The 27774-nt window shown below is 43.1% G+C and overlaps 1 protein-coding gene across 1 annotated transcript in view; it reads right to left on the bottom strand.

Moving 5' to 3' along the window:
- The window catches only part of SYTL1 (synaptotagmin like 1), a 69584-nt gene that overhangs the window by 17602 nt on the left and 24208 nt on the right, over nt 1-27774 (bottom strand). The window contains exons 6-14 of the mRNA XM_066572820.1: nt 27073-27118; nt 23617-23705; nt 23423-23530; nt 13754-13920; nt 12760-12862; nt 10361-10522; nt 5470-5548; nt 4326-4425; nt 3619-3824 (exon numbers count right to left, since the gene is read on the bottom strand). Of these exons, the coding sequence (XP_066428917.1) occupies nt 3619-3824; nt 4326-4425; nt 5470-5548; nt 10361-10522; nt 12760-12862; nt 13754-13920; nt 23423-23530; nt 23617-23705; nt 27073-27118 (1060 nt within the window). The remainder of the gene's footprint in view (nt 1-3618; nt 3825-4325; nt 4426-5469; nt 5549-10360; nt 10523-12759; nt 12863-13753; nt 13921-23422; nt 23531-23616; nt 23706-27072; nt 27119-27774) is intronic.

Below are 27774 nucleotides of genomic sequence, written 5' to 3'. Positions count from 1 at the left end.
GGTGTCTTTCAGAACATAAATTTTGCTTGAAGGCGTTTTAGGCCCCATAGCACTTTTGTAGAGCTCTTGAGTGGCCAAAACCAAAGAGAACCCCCACAAGTGACCCTATTTTGAAAACTGGACCCCTTAACGAATTTATCTAGGGGTGTACTGACCATTTTGACCCCACAGTTTTTGAATGAATTCAAGCCAAGCAAAAGGAAAAAATTGTGATTTTCGTTTTTTTGTCAATTCTGTCATTTTAAAAACAGCTTTTTTTGTACAGCACACGCATGAATGAAGCCTTTCACCCCAAAATGGATACCCCTGTTTCTCCTGTGTTCAGAGACATACCCATTGTGGCCCTAATCTCATGTCTGGATGCACAATGGGGCCCAAAACGAAAGGAGTAGTCGGTGGCTTTCAGAACATAGATTTTCCTTGAAGGCGTTTTAGGCCCCATAGCACATTTGTAGAGCTCTTGAGCGGCCAAAATCAAAGAGAACCCCCACAAGTGACCCCATTTTGAAAACTAGACCCCTTAACGAATTTATCTAGGGGTGTACTGACCATTTTGACCCCACAGTTTTTGAATGAATTGAAGCAAAGCAAAAGGAAAAAATTGTGATTTTCGTTTTTTTGGCAATTCTGTCGTTTTAAAAACTGCTTTTTTGGTACAGCACACACACGAATGAAGACTTGCACCCTAAAGTGGATACCCCTGTTTCTCCCGTGTTCAGAGACATACCCATTGTGGCCCTAATCTTTTGTCTGGATGCACAACGGGGCCCAAAATGAAAGGAGTAGTCGGTGGCTTTCAGAACAGAAATTTAGGCCCCATTGCCCCATTGCCCTATTGTAGAGCCCTTGAGCGGCCAAAACGACAGAGAAACCCCACAAATGATCCCATTTTGAAAACTAGACCGACCCCCTAACGAATTTATCTAGGGGTGTACTGTGTATTTTTACCCTACAATTTTTGAATAAATCTAAGCAAAGCAGTAGGAAAAAAATTACAATTTTCATTTTTTTGGCAGTTGTATCAATTTAAAAACAGTTTTTTTTGTACAGCACACATAGGAATGAAGACTTTCACCCCAAAATGGATACCCCTGTTTGTCCCGTGTTCAGAACCATACCCCTTGTGGCCCTAATCTACTTAAAGGACGCATGGCTAGGCCTATAATGGAAGGAGCACCAGTTGGGGGTACAACGGAATAAATTCCAGGCCCCGTTGCCCACTTGTAGAGCCATTGAGCGTTCAAAACTATAAAGAAGCCCCACAAATATCCCCATTTTAAAAACTAGACTCCTTAACGAATTCATCTAGGGGTGTACAGCGTATTTTGACCCCACAGTATTTGACTAAATTTCAGCAAAGCAGAAGGAAAAAATTACGATTTTCATTTTTTTGGCAATTTTGTCAATTTAAAAACTTTTTTTTTTGTACAGTGTACATAGGAATGAAGACGTTCACCCCAAATGGATACCCCCGTTTGTCCCGTGTTCAAAAACATACCCATTGTGGCCCTAATCTACTTACAGGAAACATGGCAAGGCCTGTAATGGAGGGAACACCTGTTGGATTGCAGGGCACAACTGAATAAATTCCAGGCCCCATTGCTCATTTGTACGGAATAAAAATTGACTCCCTAAAATTCCCCCCCCCCTCTGCGCCCTTTTCGGCGTTCCCCAAATCTTAGATAAAAGTAATAATGTGAACTGTGTAGTATTTCCAAAGACGGGTAATTATGGAGGCTGGTTGGGATGGGCACATAGGGCAATAAAATCGGGTAACCCCCCTCCTCTCATGCTTTTTGGGGGTCATTTTTTGACCTCAGTGGCGGGGATGGGGTGTAAAAAGTGGCGTTCCGTGAGTCTCCGTAAGCTTGATGAGGTGCGGCGGTCTCACACAGAAGACGCTCAACAAGCTGCTCCTGGAACTGCAGGAAGGCGAGCGTTCCCGGGGCTTCTTGTAAATTGCGTATTACAGGTAGCGGTCTGAATAACGCCGGGCTTACGCAGCCGTAGGTGGATCCCGGCTGTGAGCCCGGCTGTGACCCTGCGTACGGCCGCGTAATGTACTGTGCATAACTGCGTACTTACACGGGCGGTCATGCGCAGTACACTTTTTTTTTTGTTGTTTGTATTTCCCGCACCGTCACTTAGCGATGACGCGGGTACCCGCAGCCCGTATACAACGTAGTTGCGTATGGGCTGCAGGTATATCCATGACCATGGAGCACAATGGGCTCTATGTTGCGGATATCCGCGGTAAAATAGAACCTGCTGCGTTCTCTTTTCTGCGAGTGGATTACACAATTCCAACCCGCTAATGTGAGCGGAATTGTGTAATCCAATGCGATTGATCTGCGTATTACCGCTAATCAAACGCATGCGGAATCCGTAATTCCTATCCGGTCATGTGAGACCGGCCAAAGGTAGATCGCTACCATTTTTTCACGTGTCCGGGGACCGCTCAACGAGGCCACCCGTCACTGCTCCAGGCTCTCGGTGACCTGGGCTCCCCGTCTCCTGCTAATGTGTCCGGTGTTTTGTCGGCGGTCGCATGAGCAGAATACGGGAAAGTTCACGGAAGAAGATTGCGTCGGGGTGCAAATATGGAGGCCTCTGGTAAAAAGTTTTATCTCCTCTCACCGATCGCATCGGTGAGGGGAGATGAACCTTCCCCTTTTTTTAACTTTTATGTGATCGCCATTATTCTTTGGATAACGGCGAACACGTGATCAGGAACCGCTCACCGCGGCCCTCCGTGAAATCTCCAGGCTCTCGGCTAAGTTTTGTAGCCAGGAGCAGGGAGATTTTAAAAAACCACGGCTTTTGCGCATGCGCCTGCCACATTGGCGACGGGCGCGTGCGCAGAAGCTGGGGTGAGGTCCGCGGATAAATCCGCAGGCCTTAGGTACGTCATTTCATCCTCCCTCACGGATATGATCCGTGGGGGGAGATGAAACGCAAGCTTTTTTTAACTTTTTAAAACTTTTTTTTTACTTTTTGCACTATTTTTTTTTTACCTTTTACGCCTTTTTTTGTTTATTTTTTTTTACTTTTTGCACTTTTTTTTAACTTTACATGATCACTGTCATCCATTGGATGACAGTGATCATGTCCCTGGTGACATCCCTCTGCTCTTGGCTACACATGGCAGCCAGGAGCAGAGCAATTTTGAATTTTCCGGGGGTCGAGCCCCTCTGTGCACTCCGGGGGACACCGCCGACAAGCCGCGTGAGTATTTTCAGCTGCCGTGATGGATCCGATCCATCATAGCAGCTGAATTACTACTTTTTTACACTGTTTTATTTACTTTTTTGCGATCGGCGCTATTCATTTTATAGCGCCGATCGCAATGCCGGGGGGGACTGCCCGCATCCTGGGATGACAGCTCCATGCTGTCGGCTACCTGCGGGCACCGACAGCATGGAGCTGTCACGTCCTCAGGCCAGTGGGTATCAATCCAAAGAGGATGCATAAAACTACGTCCTCTAGGATTAAAGCCCACTTTCTGAGGACGTAGTTTCCCGATGGGGCGGTCGTTAAGGTGTTAATAAATAGATAAAGGCTTTTATTATAAAATATTAAATTCTACTAAGGTGATTGAGGAAAAAAAGATTGATTTACCTCGACCAGTACTGAGACGAATTCCTCCAAGTGGTCGACTGGATATAGTTCCTTGATCCCAGACTGTAAATTCTACACATGCTTCAGCCAAGTCCTCCATTCGAAAGCCATCATATACCATGGTGTGATTGTATGTTGGCCGCAAACTACGTGGAATTACTCGTGTGCGCTGAATACTTGATAGACTGTCGTCTGGGAGCACACAACTATATGGAAGTAAGACAAAAGGAAAAGTACTGCAGGTTACTACACTTAAAGGGGTATTCCAGTTACATGACTAATACCATAAATCGCTAGAATGAAGGTCCCATATCCACCCAGTTAAAATGCATGCATGCTCCTGCTGCTCCATTAATCTCTATAGGACTGATGGAGATAGCAGAATTCAAGAGCTCCACTATCTTTTGTAGTCCACTTGCTCAACCACTGCTCCATTCAGTCAGGTACCTTTGAGATCTGCATTCTAAGAATTAGTGTGGGACCCAGGAACTAGACCCCACTAATCTATCAGATATCACGTGTCCAGTGTATAGGTGAAAACTTCATATATAACATCATTTGGCAGAAATACCTCTTAACTGTTACACCATGAGCAAACGCATTGTAAGCACACACACACTGTATATACATAAATACTGGCCAATATTGGACTAAAAGTTAACACTTTAAAAGCTAAAAGTTAAAATTAATTTATTCTGTTACTATACCATTTTACAAATGAACTAATATTCCCAGCTTTATGAGGAACAAGCTGCTGTGCCTCCTTCACCCAAATATGCAGTTCTCCAGACGGTGGAAGTCCTAAACCTGCCATTAAGAAAAAAGTGTAGCAATGTAATTAAAATGCGATGAATGCTCACTTCCTAAGGACCTATTCGAAGAAATAGAGTACAGTTACATATTCACACAATATATACAGTTTATCTGATGCTTTGTAATAGCTGGACAAAAAAAGGAAACCTCGATTTGCTAAAGAGGTTGATCTGCTGCTGCAAATATTGTCCATATAAGGCCAAATTATACAAACTGTTCATTCAATATGGAAAATCCACAAATGGTTGAAAATCACTTTCATGCAATGGAAATAGTAGCAAAGTCAATTAAAGAATAACTGTTTATTTACATGGGCAATTTTCAAATCCGTGTACTGTCCATGTTTGCAATTAACTACACACAGACAGTACACTGACCATTAGGGTAGATTCAGACGACCGTATATCGGCTCGGTTTTCACGCCGAGCCGATATACGGTGTCCTTGTCTTCAGGTGGGGGGGAGGATGGAAGAGCCAGGAGCAGGAACTGAGCTCCCACCCCCTCTCCGCCCCTTGTCACTATTTGCAATAGGAGAGGGCGAGACAGGGGTGGAGCTAAGAGCCGATACTTAGCTCTGCCCCCGTCTCGCCCCCTCCCATTGCAAATAGTGGAGAGGGGCGAGGAAGGGGCGGGAGCTCAGTTCCTGCTCCTGGCTCTTTCATCCTCCCCCCTCTGCAGACAAGGACACCGTATATCGGCTCGGCGTGAAATGGCCGATATACGGTCGTCTGAAATGGCCCTTACAGTCAGTAGTGCTTTGCAGACATGAGTTTTTTTTATACAGTTTAAATTGCAGCATGTCCTATTCTGGTTCGATTTCTTAGACAATAGTCGCCCATTCCAGTCTATGGGTTCAGAAAAAAAAACAGAACACATACATGGATGACATCCATATGAACTCCTTTTTTACGAAAGTGAAAAATGGACAGATACAAAGCATACTGATGCGAAATGGACAAAAGTGGATTTATATCAGTCCATTTATCACAGACCAAAATCAGACATGAAGAAGCCCTAAATAAAAATGCAAAACTCACCATCACCTCCCTGAGGAATGAATTTTGCAGCGAAATTGAGTCTTCCTCGACTATACAAAAAGTCTGGTGAGAGAGGCGTCTGTGAAAGATGTTACAAGTTAGAACAGGTCTGTCAAGTAGAAGAACCAGAGACGAAATTACAGTTATCAAACATAATATCTCACAGAAAATATATAAATGTGCATTGTAATAAAATAATATGCATTAATCAGCAGCTAATAAAATTAACAGCTATACAGCTGAATTATCCTACCAACTTTATTATATTTAGCTTTGTTCACCTGTTACCTTTTTATTATGTTGTGTTTGGAAGGCAGCTGCAAACGGGGTTGCTGCCAAACATTTACAGTATTCCTACCACGTTTCCCCGAAAATAAGACCCTATCTTATATTAATTTTTGCCACCAAAAGGCACAGGGTCTTATTTTCGGGGATGTCTTATTATACTTACCTGGCAGGCGCCGTCTGGTTCCCTCCCGCTGGTCTCCTGGAGCTCTGGCATTCTTGCTTTAGTCCTCAGCCACCGACAGAAGATCAGTTGTGATTGGTTCTTTGAGTACTGCATTGATTGGTTCTCAAACGCAACAGTTGAGCCAATCAGAGCCATTGCTTGCTGGAGGCGGGGTTTATGAACCCCGTAACTAACCAGCGATCTTTTGTTGATGGATGAGGACTGAAGCAAGAGTGCTGGTACTCCAGGAGACCAGCAGGAGGGGACCCGGACCGCGCCTGCTAGGTAATGTATTGCTTTTTTTAATGTAGTGTAGCTAGGGCTTATTTTTGGGGTGGGGCTTATATTTCAAGACCCCTTAAAATCGTGGAAGGGCTTATTTTTGGGGCAGGGCTTATTTTCGGTGAAGCAGGGTAGTTGCCAGGACCAGCTTCTAGTCAGGATTGGAGCCTAATGTGAAAGCATGAGCATGTCTAATGTGGAGTTCAATGCAGTTTTGCAGTAGAATTGCTGTGGATTTGTAATTGATTGCAAATCCGCGGCCATTCTATAAGGCCCGACACTCGTCCCCACATACACTCGCTCCCGTGCTGTTGCATGGGAGCTAGTATCGCTGGCTAGCTCGCAGAGCGGCCAGCAGGGGGGCCAGAAGTTGCAGGAGATTTCTCGTGCTCCCCGGCCCTCTCCATTGACTTAACATAATGGCCGTTTAGTACTGAACAACTGCTATTTACACTGAGTGATCAGCTCATCGTCCATCGTTTATGCAGCATAACGATCATCGTTCAGTGTAAATAGCAGCTGTTCAGTACTGAATGGCCACTATGTTAAGTCAATGGAGAGGAGCGAGGAGAGAAATCTCCTCCAGCTGCCCCGCTGTGAGCCAGCGATAATAGCTCCTGTGCAGCAGCACGAGAGCGAGTATAGCTCTAAATAGGCCTTAATGCAAATCCATATCAAAATCCACTACTTGGGACTCTGGCCAATCAGCTGATCGGACGCCCGCTGTAAACTCCACAACACATGGATACAGAACAGAAGCAGATTGCTCTGACTGGCGTTTGTAACTGCAGGCGCAGTTGTCACTGATTTAAATGAGAGCTATGCCTACAGTTACCGACCATTACACAGGGGTCAGATCGATCTATTTCTGCTATGCACCCCTGTATGTTGGGCACTGCCAGTGGGTGCAAAATCAGCTAGTCGGTCGGGTCCCAAGCGCTGGACCCTAGCCGATCAACTATTGATGACCTGTCCTGAGAATAGATCATCAATAGTATTTAAAAACTGTTTTAAGAAGTTTACAATTAAGGGGTCCTTAGTAGAGATGAGCGAGCACCAAAATGCTCGAGTGCTCGTTACTCGAGTCGAACTTCCCGTGATGCTCGAGGGTTCGTTTCGAGTAACGAACCCCATTAATGTCAATGGGCGACTCGAGCATTTTTGTATATCGCCGATGCTCGCTAAGGTTTTCATTTGTGAAAATCTGGGAAATTCAGCTGTGGCAGAGGAGAACGATATTTATGCTGACATATTTTTTTTATTTTTTTTTACACATTTTCAGGTAAGGGCTTATATTTTTAAGCCCTTCCCGAAAATTCATCCTGAGATCGCCGGCAGCCCATTGCTTTCAATGGAGCCAGCTGTATTGCCAGCTCCATTGAATTCAATGGTCAGTGCTCGTTTAATCGAGACGAGTACCGCGTGGTGCTCGTCTCGAGTAACGAGCATCTCGAGCACCCTAATATTCGAACGAGCATCAAGCTCGGACGAGTATGCTCGCTCATCTCTAGTCCTTAGGTCTACATTTTATTAAGGAGTCTGGTGTTTACAATTAATTATGAGGTCCAGCCTGCTTTCCGTTCTGGGGTCTGCAACTAATTAAGGGGTCTGGTCTGGGATCTAAACACATGTGTTGTTATAGAAGCTGCAGAAGTGACGGTCAAGAGATGTTTATACAGGAAACTCTGTAGTCATTAAGTCATCATGAAGCTCTTGGCTGGATAGAGCAGCAAAGGAAAGATCAATGTGACAATTTAGGAGGATGTCAGATTAATAGGATCCCATCATTCTGGTAAGACAGTTGGCACACACATGAAATATACTCTGAGATAAAAGATTCAGGCATAAAACTGGTTTGCACCAGCTTTTATTTACAATGACAGAGTGCATAAATAGCAAAATAAACTCTGGCCATTTGGCCACTTACTAAGCATTAGCTTCTTCTCTGTCACTGGAACAGACTAAAACAGAACACACAGCGTGCATCTTTACGCTTTTAGTGCTGCACTATTTCCACAGACTCTAGCAATGCCTGTCTCTTCTCCAGACTGCCAGTTTTTATTAAACACTCTCAACCACATGTTAATCATCTCATTAAAGGGCACAAAGCATGAGGGAGGGGGAACGCTTTTCTTGACATTTGGCCCTCTAGTGGCAAAAACAAGTGCGTACAATGGCTACTCTGCCACACAAAGTAAAGCAAAATTCACCATAGGGAGAATTAAAGGGAAGCATGTGATATTGTATGGGTGCTGGTTCAGGACTGTGTGCCAAGGCTGCTTTTTAGCACTGGTGGCTGTCAGATCAGCATCAGGAGCAGAGATACGGTCTGGAGACTGAGCTGTCAGAAGAGAATTTGTTACTGATTAGCATTCTGCAGTTTGTTATATACTCTCATATACTGTGATGCCAAATTGTGCAAAATTTTTAATAAAGTCCTACTGCAAAAATAGATGCATTCAAGTTTAAAAAATGCCCTCAAAGGTGTCCATAGTCTTTAAAGGGATTTTCCGTGGAAAATATTACTGATGACCTATCCTCAGGATAGGTATCATCATCAATCATAGTATCATCATCAATAGTTGATCGGCTAGGGTCCGTCGCTCGGGACCCTGACCGATCAGCTGAGGGGGCGCATGCTGTCAGCACTGCAAAAACACAGAGGTCGGACTTGTAACTGCAGGCACGGCTCTCATTGAAATCAATAAGAGCTGTGCCTGCAGTTACAAGCGCCAGCCACTACACAGAGGTTGGCACGGAGACTTCCGCTGCTTTAGCTCTGACCTCTGTATTTGCAGCTCTGACAGCATGCACCCGCTCAGCTGATCAGTCAGGGTTCTGACCGACAAACCCCAGCCGATCAATTCCACGGAAAACCCCTTTAAAAATTGTTTTTTTTTGTATTAGTGGAGTCTAGATAAGGAAGGGTAGCACAACTAAGCACATTGAAAAGACCCTTTATGCATCATTTCTGTCACTACCTGTTTTCTAGGGGGAAGGGGCTGTACTTAAGTACTTTCTGCCCTTTCTTTGACTTTTCTCTGACAGTTAAAAAGAACCCGTCATCTGTCCTGACATGTTTTAGTAAATACTTGTTTTCCACATTAAAAACAATTCTGGAGCATCTTTTCTTAGACCTCTGGGGGAAATTTACTAAGACCGGCGTTTCCAAGGCCGGTCTTAGTATAATTTACCCTAATGCATGATGCACATAATCAATGAAGAGGCACATGGGTCTTCATGTATTAGGCACATCTCGGCAACTCTACTTGCCTTCTCAGAAATATATGCCAGTTTCGACTTGGTGTTCAATTCTGGCATAATTTATGCCAGTTTCTGGCATAAACTATACTTAAATTTGTCGGTCCAAGGTGGCCGGTCCCCTCTCAATAAGCCCTGTGCATTTTTTTTTTACATAGTAAGGGTAGCGCAAAGGCATAAAAGCCACAAATTTTTTGGCAAATCTACATTTACGCAAAATGTGTAACTTTTTTATGTCAAAAACTGGGATAAAAGGCTTTATGAACCGATTTCAGGCAGGACTCATGGGGTAGGTGTCTTGTTAGAGTAGGGTCGCACGAGACAACGAGGACCCTTGTTGCGGGCTTGTGGGCTGAAGTATATTGTCCAAAATACGAACTAATATCTCGTATCGTTGCAATTCCATCAGTTTATGCATGCAGGTATGCTGGGTAAGTCTTTTGGGTGTTTGTCAGTCATTGTCATGTCATCTCTCTCTCGTGAGTCCCGTTCGTAGTTCACTAGTTCATGTATGAAGGAGACATGACATACATCCTACTGACAAGGGTAATAGTAACACACAGTTGTCAATTAGACCTGATCTACACAGGAAATTCTTGCAGTGCTACTTGATCAAGTGACAGCTGCAGTCCACGGGATTGTATAAAGCTCAATGTATTGCTTTGCAAAAACAGCTGTAGCTCTATCGATAAAATAATTTGGTTACACAATATAACACTGTCCACTATTGCATCCATGTCTATGGCAACCAATCTCTGTAATCTGATTGGTTACTATAGGAAACAATGCCTCTATTTGAGAATCTTCAGAGACATTAACATACATGTATGTGAAGTTGTATACACTACTCTCTTATAAACTATATTGTGCTTTTCAATTAGGAAACTTTACACTCACCCTTGGCTGTAGGTTATGCCATGCTGGCTGAGTCTGGCTCCAGTCCCACATTGCAAGATCCAGTTCTACTTCTCCCAAGAAAATGTTCCTTGCTAGTGACCCACGATGCCACACGGAAAGGTTTAAGAAACGGCTTTGTAGTTCCGATCTGTCAAGCTTGTACTGTCATGTAAATAATAGTGTTGTGTTGTACAGTATAAACAGAGCACCATCCACAGTGTCTGGCATACTATGTCAATAGTGTAGGCACTAGCCAAATAGCATAGGCATTTTTTCTGTAGTGCCCTAATGCTACCGTGTTTCCCCGAAAATAAGACCTAGTACAGGTTTTGCTGAAGTGCTAAATATAAAGCCTTTCACGAAAGTAAGACCTGGCTCTGTCCCTGCTGTGCAAATCTGCTGTGAGGAGCTCCCCCTGGTGGCCGGAAGCGGCAATACCGTCCCTGCTGTACAAGTGATCCAGGAACTGCTGTGGGTGATCGTTACAGTCTTCAAACTGTGTTTGGGAGCCAGGTACTTTACAGCCCTTATTTTTTGTGGCCCTGTGTGTGAGTCAGGAAAGACAAGGACAGTGATATTGCTAGACATGAGAGATTCTGAAAGAAATTGAGTCACAAGAAATTCACCAGGAAATTCAGGGTTTGGATTGCTATGATGATGTTCCAGAAGATGATGACATGACTGTCATTGAATAAATCTTGCTTTGTGTTCATAAATATCGGGATCGGTAAATGTACCATAGATTGTTGTATATGGAAATAATGATAGTAACAAGAAATTCTTGATAGGATTCACAGTTTGTCTGGTTATGCTGGTTTGTGATGACAACTACTTACAGTATATAATAAATGTTCATTTTTTTAATGTAAATTCTTCTTCATGGAAAAATAAGTAAAATTAATATGACACTGTCTTATTTTCGGGGAAACAGCATATATGCTTTAGCACGCTACATCTGTACCATAGTCTGACATAACTTGTACATTCCAGAAAGATACATTCCATAGTCATTTAGGTAATGAATACACAGGTGCATCAAGTTCAACCTTTATCAAATTAATGATATATTATGATTTGCTAAAGCACTTATAAACTCACTACTACATCACTACAAAAGTGTTGAATGTTTTAATATAATTACTTGTTATCTTATTAACATGGAGTGATGGATCTTTGATATATGCTGTTTGTATCATTATGTATATGATGATATAGAATGATATAATTGATCCTAAATATGGTGATTATAAATATCATCATATTTCTCCATGGTAACATTTATAACATTTGATCCCTGATGAACCCTTGTGATTGGTAGAGCGAAATGTGTTGAATAGGTAAAAAATCCAAACATTATTTGGGAATTTTTTTGAGTTTTCAGGTATCACTGGAAATATTTTGGACGATCGTGTGTGTGAGTATTTAGGCCTCATGTCCACTTGAAAAATACAATCCGCGCAGAATCTGCCGCGGATTCCGCGCGGATTTGCTTTAAATGGTATTTTTTTTGCATGCAGATATCCGCACACATTGCTATCAATGTGATAGCAATGTTGCCAATCTGCGCGGAATCCGTGACAGAATGGAGCATGCCGCGTTTTTTCTCCCATGCGTGAAAAACGCAATTCTTTTAAAATGCCATCCGCGGGTGCAAAAATCAATTTAATGGACCCGCGGATGGCCAATGATTCCCTATGGGCAAAATCCGCTGCGGATTCCGCAATTCCATTTAGCTAGTGGACATGAGGCCTTATACTTTTTCAACCCGTCTCTTTCTTCCCCCTCTCTACTGTTGTTCCTGACTTAAGGGAATAATAGTGTATTTGGGTCTAGGTTCCAGGCAGAGTCATCCTTGTCTGGACGGGTACCTTGCATGTTTCATCAATAGATTAGTATCTAGGGGACAGAACAGTGCATAACAGGCTTTGGTAAAAATTATTTTAAATGATTGAAATAAAAGGCATGTTTTTATATTATATATAGCACAATACTTCTGTAAAATGGTAAGAAATTGAGATGAGCGAGCATACTCGCTAAGGATAATTGCTCGATCGAGCATTGCCCTTAGCGAGTACCTGCCCGCTCGGAAGAAAAGGTTCGGCTGCCGGCGCGGGTGACAGGTGAGTTGCGGCAGTGAGCAGGGGGGAGCCGGGGGAGAGAAAGATCCCCCCTCCGTTCCTCCCCGCGCTCCCCGCCCCCCGCCGAACCTTTTCTTCCGAGCGGGCAGGTACTCGCTAAGGACAATGCACGATCGAGTATGCTCGCTCATCTCTAGTAAGAAACTGTGTAGTGATTTGTTTTTGTTTGAACTTTACCACAGAATGGGTTATTTAATGTAAAATACATATAAACACACAGCTTCATTGCAATGCACAAATATTCATATGTCTTGAACCAACCTTAAGGGTTTCATTGAAGAGGGGGTCCAAAGTCTTCTTCTTCACCTTTGTTTTCCTCTTGCCTTGTACAGATTTGTCAGGAAGCAAGTAACATTTCACATACCTAAGGATAGTAAAGAAAAGTTTACATAAAAATAATTCTTTTCTACCACCAACTTATTTGATATTGTACGTGAAAAAAACTGCATAATTTATGAGAATTGAGATAACAAAGAGACTCTTATAATGAAATTATATACAAGATCTGTTGAATGTTGAACAATGCATTGAGATAATATTCGCTAGCCATACAAGAATGTCCAAGAGTCTCCCAAAAAGAGGGAAATCTGGATTCTGAATTCTCCCTATACTACTGTTTTGCTATAGTCTAAAACCTTTTACTTATTTACAAAGAAAAAATACTAAGGAAAATTGTGAGTGCCAGTCTCTACCGTTTATCCGGCATTTAAGGGTGGTAGTTATATATATTGTGCTACACATCTAGAATCTCCCTATGGTTTAAAATTAGGTACTATGGTAAAATGTAAAAAGATGATTTTAGTGACTAGTCATATCACTTAGAAGAAAGTCAAATGTCTACCCTTTCCTTAAAGGAAGATTAAACAGAATATGCACCAAAAATTTAAACAAAATCCTAGGACTTCATCTCCTCCTTTTCATTTATCGGACAGTATTTGTCTCATATTTATGTTAAAACTGAGAAATATATAAAGAAATCTCTGTGTTTCCCAGGATCTGAGCTAGATGAAAAACTGAACAGATCAGCAGGAGACTGACTCATGTGTTGTCTATAAGAATTCTTCAAGACTGTCTGTTTCAGGATTAGGCAGAAATGCTGCAGGCAGTGGGGACAACAAAATTTCCCATTTACTTATATAATTAATTTCTAGATTTAGTGTTCCTTTAAATGACATAATTATTATATGTACGCTAAGCTTCAGGAAATATATCTTCAATTGCTTCCTCTCTCTGTTTTTCCATTCCTCCCACTTACGGATTAGAAGTCTCGTTATGAGCTGGCGTCAAATCTCTACATTGTATAACCAGGACCCTCAGCTCCCTCTTGGGTGAATCATACTGAAGAGAGAACTGGATCCAGCCTTGAACGTCAAGAGAACGTAATTCTCCTGCACTAAACAAGCTCATCATGCTGCCAGAAAGCTGTAAAAGGAAATATGACTTTTAGTATACAACAATAATGAAACTATATTCAAATAAGCAAAAAAGCAACATTGATACGCAAAAGCACGCCTAAAATGCCACAAAACTGGTATATGTACAGTATAATATATATATATATATATATATATATATATATATATATATATATATAAAATTATGCCTGAATTTTCATTTCTCTTGAAGTACTACTTTTTCTGCATCATTGCCTAGCGAAGATGTGGAATCTGCGACTTTTCCGCAATGTGATCGCGAAAGGGCCGCGGATTGAACAGCTTCTATTGACTTCAATGGAAACCGTCAGTGCGGAATCTGCGAGAAAATGGAGCATGCGATTTTTCCTCTGCAAGTGTGCTGGAAGAATCAATTTCCCATAGCATGCTATGGGTGCTATTTGCTGCAGATCCGCGGTACGGACACCCACCATGGATTCCGCAACAAATTTCAGTCCGTGGGCAGGAGCCCTTACTAGTACTATGTTTATTTTTGCAAGTGTACTGTAGATTAAAGTTGCAAGAAAAAGTAAATGAACCCTTTGGCATTAGACCTCGTTCACATCAGCGTTGAGGGCTTCATTCAGAACATTTCGGGAGACAGTGCAGGCAGCATTAGTGTGAATGAGGCCATACCTGGTTTTCTGTATTTATTACTAATAAAATGTTGTCTGATTGTCTATATAAGGGTGCCTTCCTACTGTGTTTTTGGACTATGTTTAGTGTGTATGGCCGGGAAGGTCCTGGGGAGCTCCAGAGATGTCACTGCTCATGTATAAATAGTTCTCAAGGGAGCTCTCTGTGAGAGAGCAGTAAGGTCTCCAATAATATGGCCAACCTGCCCACACACTCCTCTGGGTTCCTGAGTGCTTTGTAGCGAAAGGAGCAAAATGTACTCTTTATTAAAGCCCACTGCAGTCTGCATAACATGTGGGACTAAAAGTACTATATCGGGGCGGAGACTAGCTGATGCCTGGTTCGGACGTTCCCTGGCCCCGCTGTACCCGCCGGTAAACCCCAGCTTAACGCTATCCAAACGGCTCCAGCAGACCACCAATAGCACCATGGGGAAGAAGAGACCCACATGTAGGACACAGGAGGCGGCAGAGGACGGGCCGCAGAAGATACAGCGGTTCTTTGGGAGCTGCGGCCAACGGCTTCTGAATCCAAAATGGCGCCGGACCATGCGCACCATTTTGGATTCAGCTTCATCACCTGGAGGGGCAGATGAGTACATTGTTGCCCTCAGAGCCGGCCCTAACATAAGTGAGAACAGTAGCTCCTCTTCCCTGACTGGCACCGCACCGCACATGCAGGGAGCTGTGAAACTCTCCCCTAAACTGCTGCAGCCGCACATGATGAGAGCAGTGGTCCTCTCAGCAGACCCACACATACACAGGCTGCAGGACGCCCCCATACAGGACACTTAGCCCTGATCATAACAGGGGCATAACCCAGGTACAAGCTCCTGGGAAGGCTCTGGGTGGAAGCCAGGTGCCTCTATTAATGAGTCCCCCTGGGAACACAAGTACCCTGCCAGATGGGGGTAGTAGTCTCCACAAAGGGCTCACAGGAGAAGTGCTGCGACAACTAAAACCGCGCCAGCTTGCCCACTCTTTCCCTGTGACCCTTCCTCTGAGGATAATTGGGACTGGAAGGAACATTTAAGATCTCTCCCGACAAAAAGGGACTTCCAGAGGCTGGAGGGTTCTCATAAGGAGGCTTTATCCCTTTTACAACAGGAGCTCAAACATATGGAAACATCGCCTGAATGCATTTGACGAGTCTCAGGAGTCTCTACGCTTGATGCTCACAGCCAAGTTATTAATGCACAAGCTCTACAAATGGCAGATATCTTGGCGCATATTGATGACCTTGACTAACTGTGGCTAACGTCTATTTTCCCAATAAAGGTCAGATCTTGTTTGGATGCCGCGTGCTGGGGAAGTTGGCGCAGTTTGCCTCATATGGGTTCCCATATTGTCCTTGGCTTGGATCCTGACCTTGACACGTCCTCGGATAAGTCCGGTCCTTCCCTGGCTGCCCTGCGGAGACTGCCGAGACGGCTGTCAGAGCTACGTCTTGTTGATCTCTGGAGGATACTTCATCCAGGGATCAAGGACTACAGCCATCACTCTGTTGCCCAAAATAGTTATGGACGATTGGATTATATATTTGTATCTCATGGTCTCCTGGACTTGACCCCTAGAAGCTCTATGGGTAACTTTATTTGGTTGAACCATGCACCTGTTTATAGGGCCCTGCTGGGAGGGGGGTCACCAGGGGGACTAAACTTTTGGAGACTCAACGACAATCTCCTGGGCGATGTGTGTTGCCTTCTGGAGGTCAGACAGACAATAGAAACCTTTATTGAAATCCATAAGACGGACACAACATCCCTGACTACTCAATGGGAAGCTTTGAAATGCATCATGAGAGGAGTCTTCATCTCTCACAAGGCAAGACTCAAGAGAGATAGGGCAGGAAAGCTGACGGACTTAATCTCTCAGCTGGACAAGGCGGAGCAGGCCAATAAATCTAATGCTTCTCTGTCTCTTAATGCGGAAATCTCGAACTTGCGCCAGCAAATCTTGGGGATCAGGGATCGGGCTCACCTATACCTGAGAGACAGAATAAAGGATTTTTTTTATGAATATGGCAATAAATGTAGTTCCTGGTTAGCCAAAGCATTAAACTTACGGGAAAACCAGTCATACATTTTCGCAATGAACTTAACGGATAAGGGCTAAATCCATTCAACAGGTGACATTCTAGAATGTTTTAGGAAATTCTGCAGCAAGTTATATAATTTCGAGAAGACAGTAGAAGCATCAGCGATTGACCAATATTTACAGAGTTATGCTCCGACGGCGATCCTGGAGGAGGACGCAGCGATGCTAGATGAGGACCTGCTAGACCAAGAGATACTAGGGGAAATTAAGAATCTAAAAATAGGGAAGAGTCCTGGCCCCGACGGCTTTATCCCCAGGTTTTATAAAGCATGTGGGGATCTTATAGCCCCTCTCTTAAGCAAGGCCTTTAATGCAGTTTTAGGGAGCTGCCCTTTCGCATATCAAGCCCTGCAAGCCATTATAACAGTCATTCCGAAGCCAGGCAGAGACCCTTTGTCATGCGGGAATTATCAACTAATCTCTTTACTGAACATTAACATGAAAATGTTCGCTAAAACGATAGCCGCACGCTTGCGTCCCCTCGTTCCTAGGCTTATCCATAGAGATCACGTGCGATTTGTACTGGGATGCAAGGCCAGGGAAAACACAATTCGAAGCCTATCATTGATGGGAAGGGTGCGGGAGGCGAACAGCTCATTACGCCTTCTCTCAGTTGATGCCGAAAAGGCTTTCGACCGCGTAAATTGGGCTTTTCTGGAGGCCACGCTAAGGAAGATCGGACTGGGTAGCAAGGTAATAAGTTGGGTGATGGTTCTTTATAATAACCCCACAGATAAGGTTCGTGTAAACGGGAAACTCTCTAATCCGATCAATATTAGAAACGGCACGCGGCAGGGTTGCCCATTATCACTGACACTATACACTCTGGTCATGGAATCGCTGGCCAATGCCTTGTGGGAGAACAAGGATATACAGGGCTTTAAAACAATCAGACGCGAACATAAAGTTGCCTTGTTCGCTGACGCCCTGCTGGTGTATGTCACCAACCCCAGCTAGGCATTGCCCGCCGTCCTGCAAGAGTTTGATAGGTATAGCCGGGTCAGTAACTTCAAGATTAATCTGAGTAAATCGAAAATCCTGAACATCACACTTCCGACATTGGAGATTGTGCGGCTCAAATGTCTGTTCCCTTTGAACTGGCGCGAGGATTATATTAAATATCTGGGGGTGGTCCTTCCTCCTGACCCAGAGAAAATATTCGACCTGAATTATGAACCAATGTACTCCACCATAGTCAAAGACTTTGAGAGGTGGCGACTGTTGACCCTCTCGTGGTTCGCAGAATTAACACCATTAAAATGAATTCTCTTCCTAAACGCCTTTATCTCTTTCAAACATTGCCCATTCGGATCTCGCAGGATATTTTGTTAAGCTCCAAAAATCGATGATGCGCTTTGTATGGGGAGGGGCTAGGCCACATCTCAGCTATAGACTACTCACCTAACGGAAGGAGAAGGGAGGGGCGGGACTATCAGACTTGCTTTTCTATTATAGAGCTGCAATTTGTTAATGGGTTTTGGATTTGGTCCAAGAGGGGCCCTCCAAGCTATGGGTCGAATTGGAACAAGATGTTACTACAGATCGGATCCAGGGACTCTTCTGGTTGAGTGGTGGACTAGGTAGGCGGGGTGTCAGGGTCTCCTCCTTTGTGGGCTCTCTCCTAAGGATCTGGGATGGTTTTGTGCATCGACATGGCCTAATAACAACCCCGGGACCTTGGACACCATTGGTGGGGAACTCGGACTTCCTTCAGGGAGATACAGGACTACTCTTGCTAGTCAGGCTGAGGATTCGGCTTCCTAGGGTTAGGGACGTGGTTGACGGGGATGGTCTGCTACCTTTAAACACACTTTTGGGAGAAGGGGGACCCATGACAGGTGCGTGGTTCCAGTACCTCCAGTTAGGCCACTATGTGTGAGCTCTGGGTCCGGTCTCAGATCTGACTTCACCATACACCCCCTTTGAGGCGATGTGTGGGGGCCCTCAGAGGTCCAGAGGAGGGATCTCCGCGGTTTATGGTATCCTGGTGGCCGGGTGGTAGGGGAGGGCAGGACCCCGGGGAGAGGGGGCTTCAAGAGGTCCTGGGAGTGGGATCTGGGATGAACTGTGTCCAAGGAGGAATGGACCAAAGCTATGTGTTTGACTCATAAGATAACAGCTTCAGGCAACTATCGGGAGCTTAATTACAAGCTGTTAATAAGGTGGTATCATACTCTGGCCCACCTGGCTAGATACTATCCGGGAACATTTGACCTGTGTTGGAGATGTCAGGGAGAGGTTGGCACACTCACACATTTCTGGTGGTCTTGCCCTCAGATCTTGGCACTTTGGAGGGAAGTTGAGGGCCTACATAACACTCTGAGCGGGGGCTCCCTAGTACTTACACCGGATATCGCTTTGTTGTCGGTCCTCCCGGGATCTATTGGAGCTATCAAGAGAAGCATCCTTAGATTTTTCCTCCTAGCTATGAGAACAGTGATACCTCAGCTTTGGAGGTCCCGGGTTTCCCCATCAAGATTGAATTGGGTTATAGCCCTAGATGAAATAGGCCATATGGAAGAATTGAGGGCCAGAGATGATGCTAAATACTCGGCATATCATGCTATGTGGGAGATATTTGTTGACATTCTGCAAATCTCCAGGGTTTGAACAATGGCTGGCTAATGGGGTTATGCCTAACTAAAATTAAATTTTGGGGTTAATAGGTAGACTTGGAACTAAAGTACTTCTACTTTTTCTCCCTTCTTTTTTTTCTTACTCTCTTTTTTCTCGCCTTTCCTCCTCTTTCTCCCTTCTTTACAAGCCTCGTGGGGGAGTTTCCCTTGGTGTCCCAGTGGGGCCCTCCCTCAGGAGGTTGTTTAATTTATAGCTGACTATTTATGTTAGCTGTTTTACCTACAGCTAGTGAGTGTTTTGTGTTAAAATGTGGGCATGCTCAGAGTTAAAAAAATAATAAAGCGAGAGATCTCCTCTGCAGCGATAACCTATAGCGATAGGTTGTCAAGTCCTATGATTCTTGGTTTTGATATTGACTATATTTCAGCAATGTTCATATCTAGAACTATTTTCGTCATATTAGTTGTAATGTGCAAAGTCTTTAATAAAAATACATTTTGAATTAAAAGTCCTATATGTTCAGTGACATTGCTGGTATACAAAAATTCTCTCTCCACGTCCTTGTTCAACTGCTCATTCTGCTATGTAGGAGCGTCTACACAGTGAGATACAAAATGCTCCTAGACAGCAATAAAAGGTCAGAGAAGAGAGGGAATCGCATGTTCTTGCTGGCTGTGGGCCATGTTACTCCTCAGCTGAAGGCTAGGGCTGCACTTTAAAAAAAATAAAAGGGGGATTGCTTTTAATGAGGGCAGAGCCTGAGCACACTGTAACTCCGAGGTTCTGCAGCGTATAATATGTGGATATGGTAATGGAGCAGTAGTAAGGAAAGGGTTTCTGAAGTAAAGGGAGAGTGGAAAAAATGGGCAGCACGGACTTCCGGGGATATGGATTATATAAGGAACTGTTAGTAGGACTGCTGTAGTGGTCTGTATTGTTTGATGCTTTGGGGCTGAAAGGGGAATCAGCTGTTGCTATGGAAAAGAGAAGGTGCTAGGTAGGAAAGTATCCTACTGCATGTCTATACAGTAGGATATGTTACAGCCTTCTATCAGAAGTATATTTCAGGAGTCCTGATGTATACGTCTGACAAAATGCTCAAAACGCAGTGCGAATGCTCCCTTAGTCACAATTGTTAATCAATGCAATCTAACTAAACTAAAAACACACAGACAGTTGTAACATTTATGTATTTTATTAAGCAGATTCAGTAAACATCCACAGTGCAGGGAGAAAAAGTAAGTGAACCTCTGCATTAATAACTTTTCCAAGAACTAATTGGCCAAAGGTGTTTCAATTAAAGAGATGATCTTGAAGTTTGAGTTTTGCATATACTTTGCCCATTAAATGAAGACTTCTTACTGACAAATCTTTTCTTCTCAAGAAAGACTTGTTAGTGCGAACCATGCCTTGATGCAAACAACAATTTTTCAGAATACCTCAGAAGATGTGTTATAGAGATGTATGATGTTGGAGAAAGCTACAAAATCATTGCTTAAGACTTGGGTGTTTATTAATCGACAGTTATGCACACCACTGTACATTAAGCCATAAATTAAGAAATTCCAGAATTTGTGCTCCTCTCCATATAAGTGGGCGTTAGATCACTTCAAGAGCACAATGGACAATTCTGAAAGATGAGAAAGAACCCTAAGGCAACATGCACATCAAAAGACCTTACTAAAGACTCAAGTAACTGTATAAACATGTGCACATGTGTCCACTGTTACAAAAACAGTGAAAAAGAATGATGTTTGTGAAAGGACTCCATGACAGAAGGCGCTGCTCTCCAAAAACAACATTGTGGCCAGTCTAAACTTTGCCAGAGATCCCCTGGATGGGAAGATGTTCTTTTGATAGATGAGACAAAAGTGGAACTTTGTAGCACAAATGCAAAACGCTATGTTTGAAGCAAAAAGAAAACTGTATGCCAATGCCAAAATCTCATGCCAACTATGAAATGTGGTGTGAGTATCATTGTTTGGGGCTACCTTGTTGCCTCAGGACATGAATGTCTTGAGATCATTGAGGGAACAGTAAATTCTAAGATGTATCAAAACACCTTACAGAAGAATGTAAGGGCAGCAGTCCATGACTTCAAGATGAAGAGACTTTGGATCGTACAACAAGACTATGATCCAAAGCACACAAGGAAATGAACTAAAGAATAGTTGAAAAAGATTTGTGTTTTGAAATGGCCATGTCACAGTACTGACCTAAGGAGGAATGGCCCAAAATCCCTTCTCAATGCTGTGCAACTCTTATTTGCAGCTGCAGGAAATGCTTAGTGGAGGTGATTGCTGCCAAGGGGGTTCTTTTGGTTATTAAATTCAAGGGTTCACTTACAGTACTTTTTCTTCCTGCGCTTTGGATGTTTAGTCAATTAGCTCACTAAAAAGACATCAACAGTGCAACTTTGTGCATTATTAGTTTAGTTACATTGTGTTTGTGTATAATTGTGACTTAGATAATTAAATCTAATTTTATTAGTAATAAATGCAGAACTCCAGGTAATCCTAAGGGGTTCACTTACTTTTAATTGCAACTGTACATTTAATTCAGAGTAAAGGGCTACTTTATGGAACATGTGGTGATGCCTGTTCCACCGTGTTGTAATTATTTAAATTCTAGGGGGCAGGTTACTCTCATTGACAGTCACAAAGAGAAATAAATGCATGATACAGGTACAGTATTCTTTTCACTTCAACTGAAGAATCTCTATAAGAGAACACAGACACATCTTACAGTTCCCCTTCCTGGTCAGATGGGAGGAAGGCTACCTCTACTTCTGCACACTGGCACTCTGTTTCTCATTGATCAAATAGAAGGGAGACTTCCTCTCCTCCCACACATTGGCACTCCGTTCCTATCTGGTCAAGTACAATAATCAAAATACAAAAATTAACAGTGCTCCCAAAATGATAAGGAACATGAAACAAACTCAAACGCTATAGTGGTGTCACCACGGGAACCATGGCGCAGCACTGCACACAACCACTAGGGTGGCCTTGCAATACAAACTCAGTAAGCTGGGATGAATCCCCGTCTGTCAAAGACATCCAATCTGGAGAGTGCCAATCACAAGGACCCGATACTAAGGTCCAGGATGAGCATAAACCAGGAAAACAAAAGAATAGATAGCATTATATCCTCTATGAACAACAATAAAATGTATGTTACAGAAAACAAGCCAATTATTTCACCAGGGTGGTATGTGGGACCAAGTGTGGACACCAGCAACCTCTTGTAATGTAAGATTACTTGTAGGACCAATCACAGGTACACAGGAACACAGTAAAGGGAAACTTCCTCTTCGCACACCTCCCTGCCACACACCACTGAACCAGTACCACCAAACCACAGACACAATGATGTCCATTCCTCGTTCCCAGCTGAGGATGTCACTTAAGCTCTGTGCTGCATACCTGAGGGCAGGAGACTCCCTCTCCTCCCGCACTTGGTTCCTAGTCATGGACTCTGGACCTCCGTATCAGTCTACTCCGCTTTGCTTAGAACAAACACACTTGCCTGCTGCAGTATCTTACACTCTTATCCAGGGTTTAAAGGGATAAGTCTTATTTTAATACTGTACAATAGCAAATAATACAATGATCCTGATCAGCATAATGATGTGAGAATATTCAAAGTGTAGTATTGATACATAATGGGTACGTTATTTCACAGTCAACTCAAAGAGGTATTGCCATCTCAGCATTTCATGGCTAAGTTGATAAACCCGTGATCATTTCTCGACCCCCTTGACGGGTGTTGCAGAAACAGCTGAGGTGCCATGCCATGAATTTAAATTGGTGCAATTTAAAGGGGTCGTCCCGCGATAGCAAGTGGGGTTAAGCACTTCTGTATGGCCATATTAATGCACTTTGTAATACGCATGCGCAGAAGACCTGTGCGGCGCGAGCATGCCGGAGCGGCCCCTTCAGCGCAAGCACGTCTAATCCAGGGAGAAGGTGGCTTTGGTCTGCGCCATGGAGACAGGGACGCCATCACCGGAGGGGGTAAGTGTATAACTTCTGTATGGCCAATATTTAATGCACGATGTATATTACAAAGTGCATTAATATGGCCATACAGAAGTGCTTAACACCACTTGCTATCGCGGGACAACCCCTTTAAAGTAAAGAAGAAAGTAACAACTATACAGTTGGGAAGACATTGTCTTACAGATTTATTGCCCAGAGTTGGCACCGATGGACTGTGGTTAAGGTTTCTATGTCCACTTTCACCTACTGGGCTCTTACTGACAGTCAAGTCATTTTCAGTATGATTTCCCTGAAAAGACAGATATGTTACTGCTGGACCTAGTATATGCTTACTATTCAAGAATACTGTGATGTTCTGTGTCATAGGTGCATTACCTCCCCAGTTATAGCTTCAGATGATAAATTTATCTCTTCCATTCCCAGGTCACCAACACTAGGTGTTCGACGACGCATTGGAGCAACCTCTTGTAAAACAAAGTGGTATAAATGAGACTAATAAAGTATTTTCTTATGAAATAGTATTACAGTTATTAATCATTGATTGGCAAGCAAAAACCTGGCTGTGCACAAAAGTTGGCCAAAATAAACAATTTTAACCATTTCAGCTGTTAAAACTTAAAAAGTAACACAAATAATGGCCAGCAATAAGAAAAATGTCTGTTGAAAAAAATGAGTCGTCATGTTAAATTTTCTTTTTGGCCAGTCATTGACTGAAGCTACACTTGTATGGCATAATTGGCCAATTATACCCTATTTTTTACCACTTTGCGCAAGTACCTTCTGTATTTTTGCAACTCTCTTTTTAAATTATTTTTTTGTTCTGTAAATCCAAACTAGTGTTTCTATGATCATTCATACAAACAATCTGATGTATGATTTATCAAAAAAATTGTGCCCAATCCTATTCTTAAAAATTGACCTTTATCACCTATCCACAGAAGAGGTAATAAAAGTGTGAGTGGTGGTGGTTTCACCATTGAGACCTCCATCGGCTCAGGCTGAAAGTAGCTGACACCTGGAGTCACATCCAATTGTGGCTGTTAACTCCTTAAGCCCTATTTACACGCAAAGATGATCGCTTAAAATTCGTTCAAAAGATAGGATGATTGACAGTTTGAGCGATCATTTTACATAAGCTGCTAATAGGCACAAATGTCCATTAGTAGCTTATTAGTTTAATTTGCATGTAAATGAGCCTCCGTGCACTGTATGCAGAGAACAGTATGTGGTCTGTTCTCTGCATACAGCTTTTTTGTTTTGCCATGGGACTGCAGCTTAATACAATGTTATCAGTGCTCTAGTGGAGAAACACAGTGTACGGTCCCTGCTATTAGCTCTCTGGATGAACAATGGATTTTAAGCTCAACTAAAAATCATCGTTCGGACGAAAAGTAAACGGTGGTGGGATTTACACGCAACAATTATCGCTCAAAAGACATTGTTTGAGCATATTTTGAGCAATAAGCGTTGCATGTAAATGGGGCTTTAGAAGCAAGAATGACCTTCTCTTGAAGGTTCTTACTAGGTTGATTTATAACCACAAGAAAAATAGGCTTTGTTGTGGTCATAAATCAGCTGAGAAGAAGGTTCAAGAGAAGAGAGGACTGAAAACTAGGCCCTAGGTGCAGCTTCACTGATGGATCTGAATAGAAAGCACTGTCTCCAGCTTCTGTATACAGTGCTGTGTGCTGTAGAATCTGCAACATCCAAATGGTGTAAAATTTTAAATTTAATCCTACAGAAAAAATGTATTACAGTCCAAAATACATATACTGTATTTACGTAAAGAAAGAATTCCCTCAAAGGTGTCTTTACGGTTTATTCACATGGGCATAAATACGTTCTACAGTACAAGCCATGTGGGTGACATTTAACAATTCTTAATCCACATGGTGCAGAAAACATCTCCAAAGAATCTGCAGCAGAATTGAAATGCTCTGTGGATTTAATCCCCAGCCTGTCAATTGTTGGCTGTGGAAATCAGCAAGGATTTTTAAGGCAAACTCGCACCAAAATCCAAGGCAAAATCCGCATCATTTTTACCACTGGGGTTTTACTGAGGATTTGCAGCAGGTCTTCCACTGCAGAAAATCTGCAGCAAACTTGGCTCGTATCACTGTACCTATAATTTCACTGGCATTAGTAGTCAGTGAGGCATTTTGTCTTTGGTTTCACATGCATCATTTTAAAAGAAAAAATTTCACGACCTGACAAGCAATCATAGTTATGCATGACTATAAATATAATAAAATATAATAAAACTCTTTTTAAAGCTTTGTTAACTTAACATACCCAAACATGCACTTTTTAAAACAGATATGTAGAAGGAAACTTGTAAAGGTAAAAAGGAAGTCTATGGTTTGATTGCAAAAATTAATTCAGGGTATTATTACACGGAGCAGAAATGGGGGATTTTCTGCGTGGAATTTCCATACAGCAAATATTCAGCATTTAGGGTATGTTCACATGGGGGAATTCAGCATGGAAAAAATTCACGTGAATTCCACCTCTAAAATCATGTCATTTCTTGATGTGGAAATGCACGGAAACACGATTTTCTGCATCTGAATGCCGCTCATGAATTTTGGCTATTGACAGGGCAAATCCCGTATTAAGATCCCTGCAAAAATTGCAACTATTCACATGGAATTCTTCCACGGTTAATTCCATCATGTGAACATACCCTTACAGTACAAGCCATGTTGATTAAATTTATATACAAGAAAATCCACACCAAATCCACTGCAGAATTGACATGCGGTGCGGATTTAAAATCTGCAACATGTCAATTTATGTTGTTTATTTTCAGTGTGGCTTCCTCCTTCTTCAAATGAGGGCACGAAGTCAGCAGAAAAATCCACAATACATTCCAATTGGTGTGTATTTGATGTAGATTTTCCACTGCTGACTTGCTGCAGATTTTCTGCTGAGAAAAATCCAAATCCTCAACGTGTGAACATACCTTTACTTATTACGCCAACCAAATTATTCTCTGTCTGCTTGGTGAGATCCATGCTCAGTGATAAAATTTCAAAGGTTGGTGGATAAAGGAAAGTGTGTGGTATGTCATGTTTTACTGCTGTTCAAGACTGAAATAAGGGTTTCAAGTATTCATATAATAATGTGGAGGACAACTAAGGGCTCCTACCCACTAGCGTTTTTTTTACTGCGAAATTCGCAGCAGTTTTTTTTTTCTGCAGGGGTCTTTGGGCTATGGGAGTTGTAAAGCTAAAATCGCGATTGCGCAAAATCGCGACATCGCGGTAAATCGCGATTTTGCGCGATCGCAATTTTAACATTACAGGTCCCATGTAGGAAAAAAAAAACCTGCGAATTTCGCAGTGAAAAAAAACGCTAGTGGGTAGGAGCCCTAAATGTAAAATTATTTGCAGGTTTGTGAAATTAAATAGAATCATTAGGCCCCCTGTCCACGTTCGTGACGGAATATCGCCAGTGATGTTCCGCTGCGGGGGACAAGGGGGGAGAGCTGACAGGCTCACCCCTGAGACCTATCTGTTAGATAGGCTCACCGCAGAGAATCGCAGCAAATCGCGGCATGCCGCGATTTAGATCCCACGAGCAAAGAATTGCTACGATCCTCCACTCATGGACGCTGGCGCTGCGCTTACCATAGAAACGCTATAGGGAGCTTCACACAGCGTGATCCGCCGGCAGATCATCGCCCGTGGACATGCAGCCTTACTCAGTTTTAGTATAGAAAAGCCTATACAATACAGACATAAGTGTGTATTAAGTGGTATTATTTAAGCTATATAAAGTACGTAAGGACAAAATATACCGATTTTTTTTTTAAATCACATTAGCAGTTACCTGGTATATCATTGTCATCTTCCTCTTTGGGTATTAAGTTCTCCTCCTACAAACAGAATGAAATTAAATATCCCCGTTACTACAGAGCTTAAAAAGGGACTTAGATCCTATTGTGACTCCTGTTCTAAAGGGTTTGACAGATGTGCGGTTTTAAAGGTGAAGATTTGACTGTAATTTTTTCCAGCCTTAGGCTAGGTTCACACGGAGCGGATTTGCCGCGGAAATTCCGTGCGGAATATCACTGCGGCAAATCCGCACGCGGCCGCTAATCTCAGAAATCTCGTCCACATGGGACAGCAAATCCGCTGCAGCTACGCCGGCAGAAGGCGCTGATTTGGCGCGGATTTGCTGACCGCAGCATGTTCATTTTTTTTTCTTTCTGTTGCGGCTGGGCTCTCCTCTATGGGAGCGCCGGCCGCAGTGGAAGAACGAGCGGCCAGGCCACTTCAAAGCCGCCGCGGTTTTGCAGCAGCGGTTCTCCCGGCGGAAATCTCGCGGTTTTTCGCTGCGGCCAAACCACGGGATTTTCGCCGAGAATCTGCCCTGTGAGAACCCAGCCTTATTGATCCATCATCCATATACCCTTTTCAGATCCATCTGGGCTATGACTAACTTTATATGGGGGTAAAAGCTTACATGTGTAGGGCAGTCCGTACTTTTCTGTCCTAAAATGTATTGTTGGTGGGCTTGCTGAACATTGGC

This window comes from Eleutherodactylus coqui, chromosome 1 (assembly GCF_035609145.1).
Source record: "Eleutherodactylus coqui strain aEleCoq1 chromosome 1, aEleCoq1.hap1, whole genome shotgun sequence".
Lineage (NCBI taxonomy): Eukaryota > Metazoa > Chordata > Amphibia > Anura > Eleutherodactylidae > Eleutherodactylus > Eleutherodactylus coqui.
Note: the sequence above shows the minus strand (reverse complement) of the source record. Positions and strands in the feature narration are given on the sequence as shown.